The 24,839-nt window shown below is 44.4% G+C and overlaps 1 protein-coding gene across 2 annotated transcripts in view; it reads left to right on the top strand.

Annotated features, from left to right (window-relative positions):
* Positions 1–24,839, top strand: part of nf1a (neurofibromin 1a) — a 255,630-nt gene that overhangs the window by 91,305 nt on the left and 139,486 nt on the right. The window contains exons 15-22 of one of the 2 annotated variants that reach the window (XM_084328075.1): positions 1,941–2,020; positions 5,955–6,078; positions 10,887–11,133; positions 14,150–14,223; positions 14,325–14,408; positions 15,150–15,533; positions 16,838–16,977; positions 22,572–22,694. In XM_084328075.1, coding sequence (XP_084184201.1) covers positions 1,941–2,020; positions 5,955–6,078; positions 10,887–11,133; positions 14,150–14,223; positions 14,325–14,408; positions 15,150–15,533; positions 16,838–16,977; positions 22,572–22,694 — 1,256 coding nt within the window. Of the gene's footprint in view, positions 1–1,940; positions 2,021–5,954; positions 6,079–10,886; positions 11,134–14,149; positions 14,224–14,324; positions 14,409–15,146; positions 15,534–16,837; positions 16,978–22,571; positions 22,695–24,839 lie in introns of both variants that reach the window. The other variant, XM_084328074.1, reaches the window with a different exon arrangement.

Raw genomic sequence — 24,839 nt, 5'->3', positions numbered from 1 at the left:
CTGATTGGTTAACACTTTCTCCGCCAAGGACGCCTAAACTCGTCATTCCCCGCCTTGCTCATTCTGCCAATGACGCCGTAACACGTCATTGAGATCAATATTTCAAAAATCTGTGATCGCAATCATATTTCTACCCCGGAGACTTGAGATCTACTGTTGATCCCCTCTCAACTCTCCAACGGTTCAAGAGCGCCATCTGGTGGCCGATCGGCGGATCGCCCAAACCGGAAACGGAAACTGGTGCTCGTCCAAATTCGGTCCGATCACTCGCTATAGGTCCCGGGACTCGAGCGCGACACAATGGATAGCGATCCGTTACCAATAACTCGATAAACAACATGATTTAGACGTATATACTATTATACAACCTGGAGATGGATCGCATATTTCAACATCCCATAATAGGAATATTTTTGCTCCACGCTCATCGCCCAACGGCCCGAGGAGACTGGGGTAAGTTTCAGCGTTTTTTTTGACCGTGTTCGATACAAACTGCTCTAATGATCATATCACCCACACTAGATGAATCATCTAACGTTGGCCACGGAATTATAAACGACCCCCCCCCCATCCGGTCAACATCAGATAAGTAGTAACTTCTAGAAGCACGTCCATTTGAATTTTTTTATCTCGCGCCGATCGCTATCAAGCTGTATTTGATCATCAATATAATGCATTTAGGGCTATAAATCACGTTCTGGAGAATGCTGCAGAAAACGATAAAAACATATTTATACTTTAGACCGTATTTTAGTATGAATATGTGAATGAAAAAGTATAACGTTCCCACATCCTGAACGATAGATAATTGACGTTGAATGGGCCATAGTAATGTCAATTTAGCAATACAATAAAAAAAGTTATAGCCCTGCAAAGAAGGGGAACTTCTCCATAGACAAATAGAGCTGGCAGAGGACGGTATAATGATGTACATAAGCCTGGCAAAGAAAGTGTTAAATTACATGCTGGTGCTCTAGTGTGACACCTAGAGGCTGAATGTTATCTATAGCACCTTTAAACACTCTCCCCAAAGCTTTTGAAATGGTCCAATTTGTCAAAACTTTAATGGAGAGTCTTTGCTCTCCGGATGCTGACGTATTCATTAGAACATTTAAATTGTTATTTACTATTACTTCATTCTATTCAACACGTTGGCGTCCAAAAAGCAGATTACTCTGATATGTTGACAAATTGGACCATTTCATCACCTTCAGGGTGAACGTTTGACAAATAAGTGGCCCGGCTCTGATGTGTAGCTAGTGTTACATATATTACAGGGGAGCAGCGACTCCTGTTATTGACCTCTAACCCCTGGTCTCTGTCTCCTGTTATTGACCTCTAACCCCTGGTCTCTGTCTCCCGTTACTGACCTCTAACCCCTGGTCTCTGTCTCCTGTTATTGACCTCTAACCCCTGGTCTCTGTCTCCCGTTACTGACCTCTAACCCCTGCTCTCTGTCTCCTGTTATTGACCTCTAACCCCTGGTCTCTGTCTCCTGTTACTGACCTCTAACCCCTGGTCTCTGTCTCCTGTTATTGACCTCTAACCCCTGGTCTCTGTCTCCTGTTACTGACCTCTAACCCCTGGTCCCTGTCTCCTGTTACTGACCTCTAACCCCTGGTCTCTGTCTCCTGTTACTGACCTCTAACCCCTGGTCCCTGTCTCCTGTTACTGACCTCTAACCCCTGGTCTCTGTCTCCTGTTACTGACCTCTAACCCCTGGTCCCTGTCTCCTGTTACTGACCTCTAACCCCTGGTCTCTGTCTCCTGTTACTGACCTCTAACCCCTGGTCCCTGTCTCCTGTTACTGACCTCTAACCCCTGGTCTCTGTCTCCTGTTACTGACCTCTAACCCCTGGTCCCTGTCTCCTGTTACTGACCTCTAACCCCTGGTCCCTGTCTCCTGTTACTGACCTCTAACCCCTGCTCTCTGTCTCCAGGCTCTGTTGGTGCTGCACCAGCCTGAGACCATAGAGCTGTGGAACGACGACGCCCCCATCGAGACCTTCTGGGACATCAGGTACCTCTCATAGCCCGTCTGACTCCGTGCAGTCTGTACTGTCTTCACAGTGTGGTCTGTACTGTCCTCACAGTGTGGTCTGTACTGTCCTCACAGTGTGGTCTGTACTGTCTTCACAGTGTGGTCTGTACTGTCTTCACAGTGTGGTCTGTACTGTCTTCACAGTGTGGTCTGTACTGTCTTCACAGTGTGGTCTGTACTGTCCTCACAGTGTGGTCTGTACTGTCTTCACAGTGTGGTCTGTACTGTCCTCACAGTGTGGTCTGTACTGTCTTCACAGTGTGGTCTGTACTGTCTTCACAGTGTGGTCTGTACTGTCTTCACAGTGTGGTCTGTACTGTCTTCACAGTGTGGTCTGTACTGTCCTCACAGTGTGGTCTGTACTGTCTTCACAGTGTGGTCTGTACTGTCTTCACAGTGTGGTCTGTACTGTCCTCACAGTGTGGTCTGTACTGTCTTCACAGTGTGGTCTGTACTGTCCTCACAGTGTGGTCTGTACTGTCTTCACAGTGTGGTCTGTACTGTCTTCACAGTGTGGTCTGTACTGTCCTCACAGTGTGGTCTGTACTGTCCTCACAGTGTGGTCTGTACTGTCTTCACAGTGTGGTCTGTACTGTCTTCACAGTGTGGTCTGTACTGTCTTCACAGTGTGGTCTGTACTGTCTTCACAGTGTGGTCTGTACTGTCTTCACAGTGTGGTCTGTACTGTCTTCACAGTGTGGTCTGTGGTCTGTACTGTCTTCAGTGTGGTCTGTACTGTCTTCACAGTGTGGTCTGTACTGTCTTCACAGTGTGGTCTGTACTGTCTTCACAGTGTGGTCTGTACTGTCTTCACAGTGTGGTCTGTACTGTCTTCAGTGTGGTCTGTACTGTCTTCACAGTGTGGTCTGTACTGTCCTCAGTGTGGTCTGTGGTCTGTACTGTCTTCACAGTGTGGTCTGTACTGTCTTCACAGTGTGGTCTGTACTGTCTTCACAGTGTGGTCTGTACTGTCTTCAGTGTGGTCTGTACTGTCTTCACAGTGTGGTCTGTACTGTCCTCACAGTGTGGTCTGTGGTCTGTACTGTCTTCACAGTGTGGTCTGTACTGTCTTCACAGTGTGGTCTGTGGTCTGTACTGTCTTCACAGTGTGGTCTGTACTGTCTTCACAGTGTGGTCTGTACTGTCTTCACAGTGTGGTCTGTACTGTCCTCACAGTGTGGTCTGTACTGTCTTCACAGTGTGGTCTGTACTGTCTTCACAGTGTGGTCTGTACTGTCTTCACAGTGTGGTCTGTACTGTCTTCACAGTGTGGTCTGTACTGTCTTCACAGTGTGGTCTGTACTGTCCTCACAGTGTGGTCTGTACTGTCCTCACAGTGTGGTCTGTACTGTCCTCAGTGTGGTCTGTACTGTCTTCACAGTGTGGTCTGTACTGTCTTCACAGTGTGGTCTGTACTGTCTTCACAGTGTGGTCTGTACTGTCTTCACAGTGTGGTCTGTACTGTCCTCACAGTGTGGTCTGTACTGTCCTCACAGTGTGGTCTGTACTGTCTTCACAGTGTGGTCTGTACTGTCTTCACAGTGTGGTATGTACTGTCTTCAGTGTGGTCTGTACTGTCTTCACAGTGTGGTCTGTACTGTCTTCACAGTGTGGTCTGTACTGTCTTCACAGTGTGGTCTGTACTGTCTTCACAGTGTGGTCTGTACTGTCTTCACAGTGTGGTCTGTACTGTCCTCACAGTGTGGTCTGTACTGTCTTCACAGTGTGGTCTGTACTGTCTTCACAGTGTGGTCTGTCTTCACAGTGTGGTCTGTACTGTCCTCACAGTGTGGTCTGTACTGTCTTCACAGTGTGGTCTGTACTGTCTTCACAGTGTGGTCTGTACTGTCCTCACAGTGTGGTCTGTACTGTCTTCACAGTGTGGTCTGTACTGTCCTCACAGTGTGGTCTGTACTGTCTTCACAGTGTGGTCTGTACTGTCCTCAGTGTGGTCTGTACTGTCTTCACAGTGTGGTCTGTACTGTCCTCAGTGTGGTCTGTACTGTCCTCACAGTGTGGTCTGTACTGTCTTCACAGTGTGGTCTGTACTGTCCTCAGTGTGGTCTGTACTGTCTTCACAGTGTGGTCTGTACTGTCTTCACAGTGTGGTCTGTACTGTCTTCACAGTGTGGTCTGTACTGTCCTCAGTGTGGTCTGTACTGTCTTCACAGTGTGGTCTGTACTGTCCTCAGTGTGGTCTGTACTGTCCTCACAGTGTGGTCTGTACTGTCTTCACAGTGTGGTCTGTACTGTCCTCAGTGTGGTCTGTACTGTCTTCACAGTGTGGTCTGTACTGTCTTCACAGTGTGGTCTGTACTGTCCTCAGTGTGGTCTGTGGTCTGTACTGTCTTCACAGTGTGGTCTGTACTGTCCTCACAGTGCGGATAGGCTCTTGTTTCATAGTTATTGTGGTCGGAGCCATTGTGTCATCATAGAGTGCATGTGTTTTGTCACCATAGAGTGCATGTGTTTTGTCACCATAGAGTGCACGTTCTGTCACCATAGAGTGTGCGTTCTGTCACCCTAGAGTGCATGTGTTTTGTCACCATAGAGTGCAGGCTCTGTCACCAGTGCACATTCTGTCACCATAGAGTGCATGTGTTTTGTCACCATAGAGTGCACGTTCTGTCACCATAGAGTGTGCGTTCTGTCACCCTAGAGTGCACATTCTGTCACCATAGAGTGCATGTGTTTTGTCACCATAGAGTGCAGGCTCTGTCACCATAGAGTGCACATTCTGTCACCATAGAGGGCAGGTTCTGACACCATTCAGTTGATAAGTCTGATGTATATTCATGTCGGGGCCAAGCGCTCTGCTTCAGACAGCAGGAGATACTAGGAGCGCAGGCCCCTAACAGTGTTTTATGACTCTGATCCATTAAAACAACCAGGGACACCAGCACTGAGGCGTGTTGAACAGACCAGAGCCTCGGCCAATGCAGGAAGCTTAGTCCCCGGAAACGGTTTATTGGAAGGTCGATCCGTCACGACTTAACAACCGAATAGCGATGTTGTATCACAGCAATGTAGTCTGTGCGCCCCCTGTTGTCTTGATGGCAATGGTGCAAAACAAACCAACAACTTAACGGGACCTCCCTTACATTTCACAGGGACAGCATGAACAGTCCATTTCACATTTTCATTGAGGCAGTTGGAACATACATTAAAGTGTTAATCCTGAAGACGGTCTGTTTGGTGGATTTGGTGACACCTGTGGTGACCGGTGGTAATAATCAGTGTTTTTACAAACCGCAGATCCCCCGATCACTTGCTTTGGCTGAACCGGCTCTGCTCACCCGCATTTGACATGCGTCATTTGCTACGCATGCATCACTTCCAGTGTGAGCATTGCATTTGTGTATTTGGCTGGAAAGGCAGACCCAGCTGGCATCAGTGGAGACGAGTATACAGAGAATTGCTTACAGAGCGTGAATACCTTGAATGGCTATTGCAACAAAAATGCCAGCAAGAAAAATTTAATGTTCTAAAATTTGAAATAATCAAAATTCAAATGGTATTATTTAATATGAAAATGTTTAACCCTTTGTAGTGTGGTAGTGAAAGGGGTAACCCGTTGTACTGTGGTAGTGAAAGGGTTAACCTTCTGTAGTGTAAGGGTTAAGGTGGGCTGACTTTAAGAGTGTAATTGGCATGGGCGCTCCAGTAGCACTCCACATAGCGCGCTGAGTCGCCAAGCGGTCGTCCCGGGTTCGTTTCCCGGACCCGGTGACCATATGCCGCATGTCTTCCCTTCTTCGCCTCCCGTTTCTCCCTCTCTCCTCTGTCGGCCCTGCGTGGCCAAGAACAAGTGTAATTGGCAGGAAGAACCCTGAGAGTTTTGCCTAGCAGCCCCAGTGACCGCGGTGTCTCTGACCGCGGTGTCTCTCTGACCCGGTGTCTTCCGTCCTCACAGCTCCCAGGTGCTCTTCCTCATCTGCCGCAAGCTGATTGGCCACCAGATGGTCAACGGGACAGAGGTGCTCAAGTGGCTGAGGGAGATCCTCATCTGCAGGAACAAGTTCCTCATGAAGAACAAGGTACAGGAGGCTGGGAGCAGCGTCATCATATACTGTTGGGACACAGTTGATGTATTATGATTCATTTAGGCCTTTTACCACCATGTTAACACATCCGGGGCCATCCACGTATATATACGTGATTGGGAGCCAGCACTTGACGGCCAATCACGTATATATACGTGTTTATCTCGTTATTTATTTTATTAGCTATTGCCATTCATAATTCATTGAGGCACCTTGTGCATAGTGTTAAAGGTGCTATAGATAACATTCAGCTACTAGGTGGGCGGCTGATTGGCTCACCTCTAACGCAGGAGACGCTGGGTTCGAGCCCAGCTCTCGGCGTTGCTACCGGCTGGCCGGTCGTTCATACTAACACAATTGGCAAGTGTTAGAGGGCTGGGTGGGGATTTGACGTTGTGGACAGCGACTCCTACAGGTCGGTTTGGTGTCGCCGGTGCGACGGAAGCAGTAAGTGACGGGGGCAGCGTGAGCCTCCCACGCGTTACTCCTCGCCACTGAGAGTTCGAGCTGCTGCGGTGAAAAGATGCGACAGGCTGCCTCCTCGTGTACCGGAGGGGACACGTGATGCAAGGCTTCTGTCCTCACTACAACCGACCTGTGGGAGGCATAGTCTAGCAACGTTCAAGACAGGGGAGGGAAGAATTTGATATATGAAAAATTGGGATGGGAGAAAAAAAAATAATGGGGAGAAAAAGTGGATAAAAAAAACAACATTCAGCTACTAGCTGTAGCACTAGAGCACCATTATGTAATTTATCCAATCAGGCAACATGTAAACAACAACATTAATTTTGGACCCGCCACATTTTTTTAAATGATACATTCATTAATCAATGTTTTTTTGGGGGGGGGGGGAGCAATACTTTTATTACCTTTCTAAAAGCTCTGTGGATGTATTATTATTAGTGCTGTCAATCGATTAAAATATTTAACTCTATTTTTGCCTTAACACTTTCGATGCCGGCCGTGTTTTCCTTTTTACCCCCTTGAATGCCGCCACCCACTTCAATGTTAGCGTTAAAAACGCATAATCTATGTTTTAAATGTTAAATGTTTTAAATGTGTCTAATCTGCCCGTCGGGTGTTAACCGGATATTTTTCAAGTTCCAAGTTTTAATACTCTTATCAACATGCGAGTTAGGGCTGGGCGATATAACGATAACGATAAATATAGCGATATATTTTAATAATCGATATCGAATATCGAAATTAAAAAGAAATCGAAAAATCGTTTTTTTTTTTTTTTTTTTTGCCTGCAACAGGGCAGTTTTAAAACCAGAGACAGTGGACAGACTTGTCTTTCTTGCCTGCAACTTAAAGTAATGGCTTTGCTTGTCCAAATGACAATACTGACCAAATTGAGATTTATTTTTCTCTTGTCCATTTATTTAGTTTGCTTTCTTTTAACACTTTAACTGCCAGAAGACGAGTTTAGGCGTCCTTCCCCGCCATGCTCAAGTTACCGAAGACGCCGTAACTCGTCTTTGATATCAATATTTCAAAAATCTGTGATCGGATTCATATTTCCCATCCGCTGGCCTGAGACCCACCAAAAAGCCCCACTGAACCCTCTAGCGGTTCAAGAGCGCCATCTGGTGGCCGATCGGCGCAATCGCCAAACAGGAAGTTACTTGGACGATGTGCTGTTCACCCATATTACTTCCGGGCACTCGGTATAGGTTCCGGCACTCTAGCTCATCACAATACATAGCGATCCGTTGCCAATAAATCAATAAACAACATGATTTGGACGTATATACTATTATACAAGCTGGAAATGGACCGGATATTTTTACATCCCATAATGGAAAACTGTCTACCCCACGCTGATCGCCCAACGGCCCGCGGAGACTGGGGTGAGTTTTAGCGTGTAATATTTCCGTGTTCGACACTAACTGCTATGATGAACATTTGACCCACATTAGATGAATGGTATAACGCTGCCCACGGAATTATAAACGCCCCCTCGCCCATCCGGTCAACATCAGATGACGTGTAGTAACTTCCAGAAGTCCGTCCAGTTGGATTTTTTTATATCGCGCCGATTGCTATCAAACTGTATTTGATCATCAATATAATGCATTTGGGGCTATAAATCACGTTCTGGAGAAAGCTGCAGAAAGAGATGAAAACATACTTATACTTTAGATCATATTTTAGTATTAATATGTGAATGAAAAAGTTTAACGTTCATACACCCTGAACAATACATATAGGACATTGAATGGGCCCTAATAATGGCAATTTAGCAATAGAATTTAAAAAGTTATAGCCCTGCAAAGAAGGGGAACTTCTCCATAGACAAATAGAGCTGGCAACCTATGGTATATCATGAATTTAGCCTTAGGCAATCAAAGTGTTAAAATACAGTTTGAAACCGTCTGTATACAGTAGGCTATGTGTGCTAGCAGAACTAGACTCCAGTCACGAGTCACGGTGCACATGTGCGGTGGTTTGTCCACCAAAAAAGGGGATGTAACACTAAAGAATTTCTGCAAAATAAACATACATCTGTTGTGTTACAAAGGATCAGATTAAACCGAATATATATATTTATTTATTGATATATATTGCGTAGTATTTGTATATCGTTTGATATCCCTTGTATATTCCTTGTACATATACACGGAATATCCCTTTAGCCTACTACAGACCATAATATTTCATTCTCCTATTGGACAGCGGTCCACCGGCGCCAGGGACCGGCCTCCGGAGTCAGGTTCAAAGTCACCGTCAAGACGTGTCTGGACATGCCCGGCCTTGCCCAGGGATACGCGACAGAAATGAGATTGGCACTAGTTTGTTCACCGTGCATATAAATACGGCGCAGGTGAATACAGAAGCACTTAGTCTAAGAGTTACCCAATAAGTTGAAGCCTCACCCACGATACAACGTGCGGTGAAGTATGGCCTGTTTGGCCCCAGAATAGAGCATTGAGACCGCGTGCGAATTAATAACTGAATTGTCAGAGTTTGGCGCTATACCGTTGAGTGCGACATATTTCTATTAAGTCAATAATAGTCTATTTGTGTATAGTGTATCGTGCGGTTAAAGTTCTACAGTGACCAGCATCTCCAACGCTTCCTCGTATTAGCTAGAGTTCTTATCCAGGCTGGGCTGACCACATGGCGCTTTCACCCGAGGAGACCTAGACGAGAACCGTATGGACATGTACACTGGATTAATCTACCCGACGACTACATAGCCCTTTGCGGCTGGAATATATTTGCTTTGGTCCTGTGATTTATGGAGCGGATAATCGCAGACGCCTGCACGTGTTGGATTTACCCCGCGAGGAGTCAAGTCGAGTCGGCGCCTCAGAGAGCCTGAGGCCGACTAGCTTTCTTCACTGTGGAGCTACAGTCTACGGAGAACAGCTGTATTCGTCTGTGGATCAAGAGGCTATTGCACCGGCTCCTGTACCTGGAGTCTCCTTAGTCATCGTTGACCAGACGTTCTACTACCGACAGATCTTCTACCCCTGCTGGCTTACAACCAGGGGGACCCTTCCAGTATCTCCCGCTATATTACTAGTGTACCATAGATATAATTCCCTAAGATTCAGGTTGTATAATTACCTCCTGCGTAACCAGAGAATGGACATTCATTGTTGATTTGCCTACGCACATTCCTTTGCCTTACAAGTGCATTCAAAGAATAATGTAAAGTATATTATGTACCTTTTGCTCCATTAAATACTTGATTATACCTTTGTGTGGAACCGATTTCATTGTGGGAAGTGTTCATCATATTCATATATCGTGTACTGTATGGCCAGTAATTAAAGTACATAAAGCGGTAGTGGTTTAATGATACCATACTTATCAATACAGTCAGGGAATTGTACCCCTCAGTTACATGTTGTTTAAAAAAAAGAAAAAAAATTATGTTTTTTTTAATATATACTTATAACAATTTCGATAATTATCGATATCGAGAAATATGATAACATTATCATATCGTTATCGCGATATGATTTTTTTTCCATATCGCCCAGCCCTAATGCGAGTCAACAAATGCTTGCTTTATGCAGCCATTTAACACAAAAGGATGACCCGTCATGCATTGCAAATTTGCATCAAATTCAAAACAGAGTGATGCACAAAATAACTTAAAAGAAAATAATAATTTAAAACGATGAATAAAGTGTGCATGAAATAATAGGGGAAAGAAAACGTTAGGAACTTGTTACATTCACCCACACAAGGGCTGATTAATCACACCCCCCCCCCTCTCTCTCTCACACACACACACACACACACACACACACACACACACACACACACACACACACACACACGCGCGCGCGCGCACCCACTTCAGAAACAAACATAGTATCAATGAGAGCATCAATAATACACCTGAGTGAAGTCTAGTAAAAAATTAAATAAAATACAAAAAAATTCTTAAAAGTTAATCGTGAGTTTAAAGAAATAGTGGCGTTAATAGAATCGGGCGATAACGCGCTAATACCGCGTTAACTTTGACAGCCTTAATTATTATATATATTTTTTTATAATTACTCTACATGCAAATGTTATCTACCTCCTTTAACTACATACATTGTGTGTCTTATTAATATTAATGAATAAAAGTATTAATTCATCGTTTAAGGGCATTATGGATACAAGATAAGATAAGATAAGATATTCCTTTATTGATCCCCTTGGGGAAATTCAGGCATCATAGCAGCATGGGGGGGAGGGGGGGGGGGGTACAGGTAGTAAAATAGCAATATGTTAAATGTCACATTATCTCTACTTAATGAGCCGCATGCCTCCTCACTCTGCCCCCCCTGCAGGAGTGCGCCACCCTGGGCAGCGGCATCCCCATCTGTCGGCAGGCCCAGACCAAGCTGGAGGTGTCCCTCTACATGTTCCTGTGGAGCCCCGACGCCGAGGCCGTGCTGGTGGCCATGTCCTGCTTCCGCCACCTCTGTGAGGAGGCCGACATCCGCAGCGCCGCCGACGAGGTGCCCGTCCAGACCATCCTGCCCAACTACGCCACCTTCAGTGAGCTGGCCTCCGTCAGCAACATGATGGGCACAGGTCAGAGACACACAGCATGGTGACCATGTCTGCTAGAACCCTGTTGGCTGGGGTTCAATCTTTATTTTATTTTGTTTATTTTATTTATTTTATTTATTTTATTTATTTTATTTATTTTATTTATTTTATTTATTTTATTTATTTTATTTATTTTATTTATTTTATTTATTTTATTTGTTTTATTTATTTTATTTATTTTATTTATTTTATTTATTTTATTTACACCCACGCCCGAAAGAGGGTATTGTAGTCTCTCATCATCATGTCTGTGTCTCTGTGTATGTTTGGTCATGACAGCGATGACTTCAACATAGATTAGGCGTTTTTAACGCTAACATTGAAGTGGGTGCTGGGCATTCAAACACTAAATCGTGCACCCCCTGGTGGGCGCTGAAAGTGTTAAAGAAAGTAGACGAGGCTGGTCTTAATTATATCGACAGTAGTTTATTCAATTTAAAGCACTGAAGTTCAAGACCGAACAGAACAGAACCGTTCGGCAGAAGAAAGAGAAGCCCGGTCTTTCATAATACATTGATATTTATAGACATTCAAGAACAGCTGATCACATGACAAAGATGAGAAGTCTAAACAGGCGTGTTCTCTCTCAAATCATACAATCTTACATCATCGGACAAAGAGACATGGGCTCTTGACGAGTCCCCCCCCCGGTCCTGATGACCTGGCTTTAATGTTCTGGGTTATGTTACCATGTCCTGCTTTTGTACACATTCTACCTTGAATATTGTTTGATGAAGATAAACACAAACCTTCCCACAGAGGTCTGTCAACGTTAATGTGTTGCAGAGCTCGAAGGGAAGACAGTGTCCTTAGGGCCTGTGTCGACCGGGGACGTTTTATGAGTTGTCAGCTCCTTTCTGTCATTCATTTCTATGCTACAGACGCGACAGGCGCGCTCCTTTTCCCAGCGCCGCGGCTCGCGTTTTAGCGCTCTCTGCGGCAGCGTTTTTGGGCGGAGCGCTCCCAGCGCCTAAAGTTGAAACTAGTTAAACTTTTGGAGAGGAGCGCCACTCATCAAGGTAACTTTTTTCGACCGACCAATCAACATCGAGCAAGTGGGGAGCCGCGGCAGTCGCGAGACTCAGGAAAACGCTCTGAGCTTTTTCTTTTTGCTTTTCAAAACGGTCCGTCTTGAAAAAAACGCCCCCGGTGGACACAAAGCCTTATACAACCTTAATATCACTGATTTGTAGATCAATAGTAATTATGATCTTATGGTATGGAAACTATACATTTTCTCCTACAATGCCATTGTTAGACGATCAACAAATCATTGGGTTCATCCCCTCAACAAATCATTGGGTTCATCCCCTGACAGCTGTCATTTACATTTTCTAATTCTTCTTTAAAAAGATGATGCTTCCCTCCGTTTCTTGGCACACGTGCTGTTGCTCAGTACTCATGTGTGAAATGTAAGGAGGCAGAACAAAGCCAGTGCTATGTCTTCGGTACCAGTGTGTGTTATTGTCTGCTGGTTCTATCCTCAATCACTGGCACAGCCCTAAAAGGGACCATGTGATTGTCCAGGTGTGGTGAGTAATGTTTCATGTTAAAAATAAACGGTGACCAACATGATGTTATTTTTGTTGATGAAGCAAGTTTAGTTTGGAAAGACTTCCTGTGTGCTGGATCAGACCCGGACACACGATATCAATACAAAATAGAGGTGATGGACTCTCACAGAAGCACCTCATTAAAATATAGACATGGTAATAAAAAGAAGGTTTTGGGACCACAGTGTCTCATCATCACACATTAAAGACGAGTTATGGAAGAAGACACGAGACGGTACACGGGTAATGGACTTAGACTGCATCCCGCGGTCATCGGCGTGGACGGTTCTCCACGTATGAGTGCCGGGGTTCTCATCCCTCTATCTCTGTAACTCTCTGCTCTCTCTCAACGAGGAGAGGAAGGAGTGGTCGTTTCTTTCTTGTCTCTCTCACTAATAGGGATGGGTATCGTTCGGATTTTATCGATACTACTACTCTTATCGATACTGCTTAACGGTTCAGTACTTTATCGATACTCTTATCGGTTCTTTTTGATTATTTTGCAAGAAAGAAATACAATTAATTAAGAACAAAATCGACATTGCTTTATTATTTATAACTTTATAAATACATATTATAAATAAATAAATATGATAAATAAATATTATTTCTTCAGCAACAGCAGCAGCAATGTTCTTATATATAACGTTATACATAAATATTATAGCTAGGGTGAAGGGACTTTGGGCTTGGCTGGGACCGGTGGTGGTAGAGGGAGGAGGGGTGGGCCTCAGCCTGATGACGATTGACGATCTATAAAAAGTTGTCATCTTTCAAATATATTTGTAGCTAAACAATTAGCTAAGCAATTATATTTTATTTATTAGCCTATTCGTAATAATTCGTTATTAGCCTAGCTAACTCCGTATCTTGGCTTACCTGCAGTGGACGTGGATGAAGATTGAACACTGCGAGCAAAGCAGTCGAAAACGGCGCATTTCTGCAGACTAATGTTATGTTTTGACAACAGATGTTTTGACAAATTGCTTGTATTGCCACCCTTACTTGCAAATATTTTATTGCACTTGTGGCAACGTGCGTTGTCGGCATCGACTTTTGTAAAGTGTACCCAGACATTCGTTTTGTTCTCTCCGCCATGATGAGCGCAGAGCTCGGTCTGTGTGCTGCGTGCTTCAGCACGGAGCCAAGTACCCGTATGGGCATTTGTGTGAGTGTCGCTCGCAAGTGTGTGTAAACTAACAGCCCCGCTTCTCCTGCAGACAGAGAGAGGAGAGATAGTTCGCAACATTTAAATTCCTTGAAAAAAAACTCCATAATGTCTCGAGTATCAATAGCAGAACTGAAAACGTCGGAGCTTATCAATACTTTGGTTTTTTCTAATTTAGTACCGGTTCCCGTTTAGATCCGGCTTTCGGGGGGCATCCCTACTCACTGATATCATTCTTTCTTGTCCCTCTCACTGATATCATTCTTGGTCCTGGCAGGTCGCTCCACTTTACAGAAGAGAGTGATGGCCTTGCTGAGGAGGGTGGAGCACCCCACGCCAGGGAACATCGAGGTAACCTTCCTCAGTCGCTCAAGGTGATCCTACTTGAATACATGTATGTGTTTGCTGTTGTACATCCATTGAGTTTTCTGTGCTTTCTGTCACACGTCTAGGCTTGGGAGGACACTTATGCAAAATGGGAGCAGACCACCAAACACATTCTCAACTTCCCCAAAAACAAGGCAGACGACGGGCAGGTAAGAGTGTCCTTATAGAACGGATCACTTTTTTTAAATTTAATTTACTTTCAAACCTTTATTTCAACTCGTAAGACACTGAGGTTTCCCTCATTTACAGCGACGACAAGCTTATAAAACAAGACAGTTTATCAGCAATTTCATACATACAGTGGTCGGAGATTATACTTTTAATGCTGCAAACGAAGGAAGAACCTTCAGCTTCAGAGTGTTATCCTCTCATTTCCCTTTGAAAGAACAGTCATGAAATGGTAGAGATTTTAATATAAGACTGATCCACCGGCCTTGCCTGAAGGGTCATAATCAATAAGTATTCTATTACTACCGGTATATATATTTTTTTTTTAAATAACATTTTCATAGATTTTAATGACAGAAATCTATTTAAAGAAATTCCGGGAGGTTTTTGTCCGTCTATTTTGTGTCTACATTAATACATTAATAAAGGATCATCTTATCTTACATCACTGCTGTGAAGCACTTTGCGCTGCGATTCTTGTATGAAAGGGGCTATACAAATAAAGTGTATTATTATTATTATTATTATTATTATTATTATTATTATTATTATTATTATTATTATTATTATTATTATTATTATTATTATTATTGTTCTTGTTCTTGTTCTTGTTATTATTATTATTATTATTATTATTATTATTATTATTATGATTATTATTACTATTATATGGAGCCTTGCTGTACTGGTCCCGCTCACTGTGCCCTCCCTCCCCACAGCAGGAGTGGATCAACATGACCGGCTTCCTGTGCGCCCTGGGCGGCGTGTGTCTCCAGCAGCGCAGCACCCCGGGCCCCGCCACCTATAGCCCGCCCATGGGCCCCGCGCCGGAGCGGAAGCACTCCATGGTCTCCACGGGTTCCTGCGACGCCTCCGGCCTCGGGACCGGCGCCTCCTGCTCCTCCTCGGCCTGCAGCGAGACCCCGCTCAGCAGGTTCCTGGACCGGCTGCTGGCGCTGCTGGTGTGCGGCCACGACCGGGTGGGCCTCCACGTTCGCACCAACGTCAAGGACCTGCTGGGCCTGGAGCTCAGCCCCGCCCTCTACTCCCTGCTGTTCAACAAGCTGAGGAACAGCATCGGCAGGTTCTTTGACACGCAGGGACCGGTGAGTGCCACTAGAGGGCGCACTTGTTGTCTTTTACTTGGATATTATGTTTATATTATTTGCTCAGATGGTTTGTTTAACTGTGTAAATATTAGGGCTGTCCCCGACTAAGGATTTGGATGGTCGACTAGGATTGGCCAAAATTTGCCGTTAGTCGACTATTGGTCGACTAAAAAAATAATAATAATAATATATATATTATATTATATATATATATTATATTATATTATATTATATATATATATATATTTCTTTTAAATTATTATTCCATTTGGGCTGTGGGGGGTGCTTAATGTCTGAAGGAGTCGACTGAAGGCTTCTTGTCCTCTGCAAAAGCATGCAATTGGTCCACTGATGGATACATCTTGATATTTGTCTAGTCTAGTGTGTTCATTAGATGGGTGAAATCCTCTTTCAGTGCCTCTGCTTGTTTTCGTAGGCAGTTAGCCTCTGGTATGCGTGCCATTAGCGTTAGCTATGCTTCTAGGCCTCTTTTCTTTTGGAAAGAATGATAATTTTGTTTGTTTTTTAAATTTTTTATAAATCATATTCGACTAAGAGGTTCCTTTCGACCGATTAGTCGACTAATCGATTAATAGGGGTCAGCCCTACTAAATATGTATATATTATTTGGTCAAATGGTTTGTCTTACTGTAAATAATCTGTATATATTATTTGGTTGGATTGTTTGTCTGACTGTGTAAATAATCTGTATATTATTTAGTCAGATGGTTTGCCTGACTGTGTAAATAATCTGTATATTATTTGGTCAGATGGTTTGCCTGACTGTAAATATGTATATTATTTGGTCAGATGGTTTGTCCGACTGTAAATAATATGTATATATTATCTAGTCAGATGGTTTGTCCGACTGTAAATAATATGTATATATTATTTAGTCAGATGGTTTGTTTGACTGTGTAAATAGGAGGTATATTATTTGGTCAGATGGTTTGTCTGACTGTAAATATGTATATATTTGGTAAAATGGTTTGTCTGACTGTGTAAATAATCTGTATATATTATTTGGTCAGATGGTTTGCCTGACTGTGTAAATAATCTATATATTATTTGGTCAGATGGTTTGCCTGACTGTGTAAATAATCTGTATATATTATTTGGTCAGATGGTTCACCTGACTGTAAATAATCTGTATATATTATTTATTTCCGTGAGATGGTTTGTCTGATTTGGTGATATCTATGCAGTGCGGATCTGTGACCAATATTTTTTTTTTTGTATTTTTTTTTTATTTAGAAATCTGTTGTTTTGCGTGAGAGCATATTGTTTTTTTGTCACTGCAGGTTCCCATCAATGACACTAACACCCAGTTTGTGGAGCAGACCATTGCCATCATGAAGAACCTGCTGGACAACCACACAGAGGGCAGCTCAGAGCACCTGGGGCAGGCCAGCATCGAGACCATGATGCTCAACCTGGTCAGGTGAGCACATACACACACACACACACACCAGGCCACGTGAGCGGATCGGCGCGGCCGAGAAATCCGCTCTTCGCTCTTTAAAGCTTGGTCCGCTCCGCTAATCGCTCATGTTGACCCCGCTCCCAAGTCGCTCTCCGCTCGCTCCCCACTCACCTTGAATCGAGCGCTCCCCGCGCCAGATCGCTCGGCAGTTTTTCTTTTTCTTTTTTGGAGCATGGTGTAAATGAGCTCAAACTACAACAGTCTACACCCCCTGGGCCCCTTAACAATTGTTTGTATTGAGCCGCATTGTAATTGTAGCCATTCTGCAATGTTAAATAACGTTGTTTATCCATTCACTAGTTCTATTAAGCGATGATAGGCTAGCCGAGCCACAATGCTATGGTCGCTGCCATTAACGTTAGCATGTAAGCTAACGTCAACAACAATGGCGTCGATACTTTTTTTAACAGGAGTGAGTGTGGGCGTCATAGATATCTATGGTGGGCGTCTCTACAGTGACGAAGCCTGAACCCTTCTCATTGGTTGAAAATGGCCGTCATGTTTGTACATCGCCATCTGTTGCTTTGGCATTGTACTGCATGTATATATTACATCAACAGTGTTAAACCACTGTGAGCGGCCTGGAGTGGATTGGAGCGGAGGAGAACTCTCGCTCCGGACGTCGCGCCGACTCATTTTAAAACCCACTCCTCGCTCACGTCAAAACAGCCCGCTCCGCGCCCCGCGCCGCTCACGCTCCGATCCGCTCACATGGCCTGACACACACACACACACCAGGGTTTCCGTTAGAAAAAATTGTTGCCGGTCTCAGGGTCAAATGAGAGAAATTCCGGTCAGAGTTTATTGAGCTTAAAAACAACAGGCTATATAAAGAATGACATCCTCAAGGCATGTAGATTTATAATATTTTAACTTAAAGCTAGGCTACTTTTGCGTATACAGTCATTATATTCCAAATAAAATAAGTCCAGAGACTCCGTGCTGCTGCCGACTTTAAATCAAATAGACCTGTGTCTGTGGGCAGTCGGCCCGACATTAATAAACAGCAGTCTGTTATAATCACATTTATGAGCTAACGAATTCCGTTATATTGGACATTTGTATTAATTATATCAAGCGAAGAACTGAGAAATTTGGCAGAGAGACGGCAACATTATCGTGGGTTTGCGTGATGTATATCTCTACCTAGTCCCAACGACTTGGTGCTGGTCATAATGTCCGGTGAAAACAACTCCCTCCAAGCACAACTTGACCACCCGAACCGTACCAAAACAGGCCAAAATTAAATAGCCCATGCGACGAACGATTCATTACATTCGTTTCATCGTTGCTCCACCAAGCAGCCGGTCCAACAATATCAGCGCGAGCGCCGCAGTTAGTTTGCAAGAAGCATCCAGCTGCAGACCCGCAGAGCAGCTTTCCAGGTCTGGGGACCGCACTGTGCCAGCAAAGCTGGTGGGTTCTGTGGGTCTGCAGCTGCATGCCTTCCGCAAATCCAGCAGCAAGCTCTCGCTGAGCGAAGCAACGACAACAAACGCAATGATTGTTTCGTTCATCGCATAGGCCACCCAACTCCAGCCCATCCAAATACAATTCAAATAATCAAACTGTGCCCAGAGGGAACTATTTTCACCGGACACTATGACCGGAGAGATTAAATTTGTCGGACTTCAACAGATTTTGCCAGTCAAATACCGGTAATTACCGGCTAACGGAAACGCTGACACACACACACACACAGAGCACCTGGGGCAGGCCAGCATCGAGACCATGATGCTCAACCTGGTCAGGTGAGCACATACACACACACACACACACACACACAGAGCACCTGGGGCAGGCCAGCATCGAGACCATGATGCTCAACCTGGTCAGGTGAGCACACACACACACACACACACACACACACACACACACACACACACACACACACAGAGCACCTGGGGCAGGCCAGCATCGAGACCATGATGCTCAACCTGGTCAGGTGAGCACATACACACACACACACACACACACACACACACACACACACACACACACACACACAGAGCACCTGGGGCAGGCCAGCATCGAGACCATGATGCTCAACCTGGTCAGGTGAGCACATACACACACACACACACACACACACACACACACACACACACAGAGCACCTGGGGCAGGCCAGCATCGAGACCATGATGCTCAACCTGGTCAGGTGAGCACATACACACACACACACACACACACACACACACACACACACACACACACACACACACACACACACACACACACACACACACACACACACAGAGCACCTGGGGCAGGCCAGCATCGAGACCATGATGCTCAACCTGGTCAGGTGAGCACATACTTAGACACACAATCATACACACACAAACGTAAGTGCTAATTGTGACCTTGTATTTCAGGTTCCTGTCTCTACTTTGTATCCATCCATAGTTGCAATAAGGAATACTAGGCCTGTCGGAATTCATTTCAAATAAAACATTTGAATTTCAGTCTATTCATATTCAAATAGTATTCCTAGGGAGAATTCTTAGCCCTAACACTGTGGGTTTGCTGTGGCGTTTAGAGGGGTTTTGTTGGTAATTTTGCCAGAGCAATGGGTTTTGTGCCAGGAGGGGGGGGGTGATGAATCTCTTAAGACAACACAACATTTGCGAACAAACAGAAGAGCAGTGAAACCTATACACGAAAAATATAGCAATTGGAAATAACTCTATACCCTTGTGCAAAGAAAAGATAGAAAATATACAGTGTGCTTCAATTGACCTCTTAGGTTGTCTGTGTTAAGTTGGCTGTGTTGGGTTGGCTGTGTTGGGTTGGCTGTGTTAGGTTGGCTGTGTTGAGTTGGCTGTGTTGGGTTGGCTGTGTTGGGTTGGCTGTGTTGGGTTGTCTGTGTTGGGTTGTCTGTGTTGGGTTGTCTGTGTTGGGTTGGCTGTGTTGGGTTGGCTGTGTTGGGTTGGCTGTGTTGGGTTGGCTGTGTTGGGTTGGCTGTGTTGGGTTGTCTGTGTTGGGTTGGCTGTGTTGGGTTGGCTGTGTTGGGTTGGCTGTGTTGGGTTGGCTGTGTTGGGTTGGCTGTGTTGGGTTGGCTGTGTTGGGTTGGCTGTGTTGGGTTGTCTGTGTTGGGTTGGCTGTGTTGGGTTGTCTGTGTTGGGTTGGCTGTGTTGGGTTGGCTGTGTTGGGTTGGCTGTGTTGGGTTGGCTGTGTTGGGTTGGCTGTGTTGGGTTGGCTGTGTTGGGTTGGCTGTGTTATGTTGGTACCTGTGAATCGATACCGGTATCCAACGGTACTTTTTTTCTGTACTTTAGTCTCTAAAAATGTAATCTACCTACCTCAGTTAAAAAAAAAATATATATATATATATATATATATATATATATATATATATCCAAACTTCAAATGATTTATTATCATTATTTATTTAGAACAATTTGTTAATATATATATAATATTGCAGCGAGCGTTGTCTGCATATAGCTTTGTAAAGTGTAACAACACTTGCGACCGTTTTCGGCTTGCATCAAGTCAAATCCTAGGTAAGCGTGTATTGTGCACGTGAACGTTGACGTGAGGCACACTTCATAGGTTTCTTTTTGCGGTAAACGAAACGTTGACGTCATCGGACTAAGTTCTACAGTACCGAAATGTGGCACCGGCGGATCTCACGTGATTCGGTACTCTCTGTAGTACCGACGTGATTCGGTTGGTACCTTTTAAAAGTACCGGATTCGGTACCCATCCCTATATGTGACTCGGATATGTGTTGTTCACCGTGTGAACAATACAAATCACATGGAATCTGACCTCTTCAATTCTGATTTGGGCCACTTGCATATGTGGTCCTAAATCAGATACAGGTCTGGTTTGTTTTAATTAGTTGGCCACTGGATTAACCCTGTGACTTCAGTGTCCATGTTTACATCCATCTTCTTGTTCTACCAGTCTGTGGTTGCTGGTGCCCTCTTCTTCGCTGTGGTATGCCGGGGGGGGGGGGGGGGGGGGGGGGGCAACACCAACACAGACAAAATAAACAAACTGGTCAAAAAAGCAAGCTCTGTGGTGGGAGCGGACCTGGACAGTCTGGAGGTGGTGGCAGAGGGTAGGACGAGGAGGAAGCTGTACGCTATCCTTGAGAACCCCTGCCACCCCCTCCATGATGAGCTGACCGTAATGCGGTCCACGTTTAGCCACAGACTTATCCCCCCCTGACATACCACAAAGCGTTTTGGGCAGTCCTTTGTGCCGGTGGCAATCAGGCTCCACAACCAGGCAGGGCCAGGACGCGTCTATTCGAAAGGCAACCGGTTCATGCGTTTTGCCAATCTGATTGGCCACTGACGTTTCTGGTCATGTGACATGTGCGCCCAATCACGTGACGCGCCCATTTCCGCCTCGACCAGCAGCAAACTACCTAACGCCTAGTTTATCACTGGTTAAGCTTAATAATAATAATAATGACTTGGATTTATATAGCGCTCTTCATAACACCCAGAGCGCTTCACAGAGTCCATTATTCGTTCATACACAGTCATACCGGTGGTGGTAAGCTACAATTGCAGCCAGAGCTGCCCTGAGGCAGACTCACGGAAGCGTGGCGAATAATCAACGCCTACGGCCCCTCCAACCACCACCAACATTCATTCACATGCATACACATTCATACGAGGCAAGTAGGTTAAGTGTCTTGCCCAAGGACACAACGGCGATGGACATGGGCTTGAGCGGCATTCGAACCACCAACCCTTCTATCATTGGACGACCCGCTCTACCCCTGAGCCACGCCGCCCCACAAAAGCTTAGGCGACTCTTTCGAAGTTGGTTAAGGTTAGAGTTTGGAATCAGGGCTGGCGTTCTATCGCCATGCTCTAAGACAAACTCTAACCGTAACCAACTTCGAAAGAGTGCCTAAGCTTAACCGGCGAAAGAACTTGCAGTCACACGATTGGTGCGACCAGAAACAGCAGTGGCCAATCAGAGCGCAAAACGCGAACGCGGAAGCATGAACCAGTTGCCTTTCGAATAGACGCGGCCAGGACGGCTAACTGCCGTGGACTGGAGGAGCTGGGTTGTGGACTGTAACCAATTAATTTAATTATTTAACATCATGATTGGACTTGTTTATTTTAGCTCTATTTTAGTCCTATTTTTAGCCATTTTTATCCCTGTGTACTTGTCCATCTTGTTTTTAACCCATACTAATAAGTGTATGTTATGTATTAACTGTTTTTAAATAGCTATTTTTAAATTGCTGTTATGCTGTTATGCTGTAAAGGACATCTGAATCTCCCCTCGGGGATAAATAAAGGTTTTCAATTCAATTCAATTCAATTAAATTTATTGTTCATACATGTTTCGCATGTGGGTCAGTTTGGGAGAGTGACCAGTTCACACTGGAATCTGATATTGGCCACATTAAAAGAAAATAAACAGCCAAACAAAATAATCTGATATGAGCATTAAATCAGAATTGAGCGCTAAAGCTTGCAGTGTGAACGTAGCATTAGAGGTGGATAGAGACAGAGAACAGCTGCTTGTAAATGTAAGATCCCCTCAGTTCCTTCTCCCCTCCGGTCTCATCCAGGTACGTGCGTATTCTGGGCAACATGGTCCATGCCATCCAGATCAAGACCAAGCTGTGTCAGCTGGTGGAGGTGATGATGGAGAGACGAGACGACCTCTCCTTCTGCCAGGAGATGAAGTTCAGGTCAGTCACACAGCTCCCCCGCTGGCCTGGAGCTTAAAGGGGAATACTCTAAGCAAGGGTTCTCAAACTTTTTTATACCACGACCCCATTTTATTTAGGATTTCTTTTGGCTACCACACACTTAATGTATCACGTAATTTCAACGTGGAATTAAGGAATATCAAAATAAAAGCACACGTTGTTGAACTTGATCATGCATATTTATTCGAACATTTAACACTTTGACTGCCATGAGACGTCTTCTCACGTCTTTGCTGGCCATGCTAAAGTTGCCGGGGGACGCTGTACAGCGTCCTTATATCAATATTTCAAAAATCTGCGATCGGATTCATAATCCCCCTCCGCTGGCCTGAGATCCTCCAGCAGGACCCACTGAGCTCTCTGGCGGTTCAGGAGCGCCATCTGGTGGCCGATCGGCGCAACTGCTTAACAGGAAGCGCTGTAGAGGTTTTGCTGGTCGGCCCTATTACTTCCAGGCACTCGGTATAGCTTCCGGCACTCTAGCTCGTCACACTACATAGCGATCGATTGCCAATAACTCGATAAACAACATGATTTGGACGTATATACCATTATACAAGCTGGAGATGGACCGGGTAATAATATATCCCATAATGATAAAATTTCTACTCGACGATGATCGCCCAACGGCGCGCGGAGACTGGGGTGAGTTTCAGCGTGTAACGTTACCGTCTTCGATAATAACTGATATTATCAACATTTGACCCACATTAGATGATTGGTATAACGCTGCCCACGGAATTATAAACGCCCCCTCGCCCATCCGGTCAACATCAGATGACGTGTAGTAACTTCTAGAAGTACGTCTAGTTGGAATTTTTTATATCGCGCTGATTGCCATCAAACTGTATTTCATCATCAATATAATGCATTTGGGGCTATATATCACGTTCTGGAGAAAGCTGCAGAAAGAGATGAAAACATACTTATACATTAGACCATACTTTACTATGAATATGTGAATGAAAAAGTTTAACGTTGCTACACAATGAACAATACATATAGGACTTTGAATGGGCCCTAATAATGGCAATGTAGCAATAGAATTTAAAAAGTTATAGCCCTGCAAAGAAGGGGACTTTCTCCATAGACAAATAGCGCTGGCAATCTATGGTATATCATTAATTTAACCTTAGGCAACCAAAGTGTTAATTACAGCACAATGTTATCAATACGCATTTATAAAACGAGGCATATTTAGCCAAAATAATGTTGCCAGAACACAAAAAATTTAATAAATTACCTGTCAATGCACAACCCACAACCCCACTTTGGGTCGCGACCCATAGTTTGAGAACCGCTGCTCTAAACTAAAGCAGCCTACACACTACTCTAGGGATGGGCAAAACTTTTTTTTCAATAGTCACTGGGAACTATTCGAATACTAATCGATAATGCCATGAGTGAAACAACATGGCAAACGTACAAAATGTTGCTACCATGTAACATCTCCGGTCTCTCTTTCTTTTCTGTTCTCCCAGCTGTTAACACTTTCATTGCCAGCCATGCAGTGCGCCTTACCCCTGTTGAATGCCACCACCCACTTCAATGATAGAGCTCTCATATTTGCAAACGCATAAACTATGTCTTAAATTATGGCTATGTGTCTAATCTGGCCGTCGCTTATCAATGACTTGTTTGCAGTCAACATTGTCGAAACGGATTGTTTTTTAATCGGTTCATTTCCGTTTTATACCATTTTGAAAAACGCTAGTTTGTTGAAAGTTTCAGGAAAATATGATTCTGTGATAAACGCCCTTTACTGGAATATTCTGGAATACACAAAAAACTTTGACATTTTTCGGCCTATTTATGAGTCGTTTTCAAATAAACGCTAGATTATCGATAGTATGTGTACTTATGCACGCTATAGAAGCGAGCTGAAAAATCGATTATCTCATTTCCTGATCAGCACACACACACGCGCACACACACACACACATAGGGCACACGTTGATATCTCTGTGAAAAAAGCTCTGATTATCCTAAGACTGGTAAAATAGATTCCTTACCTCAGATCAGATGTTCTCCAAAAAGATTATTCCAATTCCTGATCGCCATTCCAAATATCGATCACGTTTATTGATCCAACGCTGGGTACTGGAAATATGTATTCCACGCTGT

This window comes from Notolepis coatsorum (genome assembly GCF_963971535.1).
Source record: "Notolepis coatsorum genome assembly, chromosome: 1".
NCBI lineage: Eukaryota > Metazoa > Chordata > Actinopteri > Aulopiformes > Paralepididae > Notolepis > Notolepis coatsorum.
The sequence above is the reverse complement of the archived record's forward strand: the minus strand, read 5'-3'. Positions and strand labels throughout refer to the sequence as shown.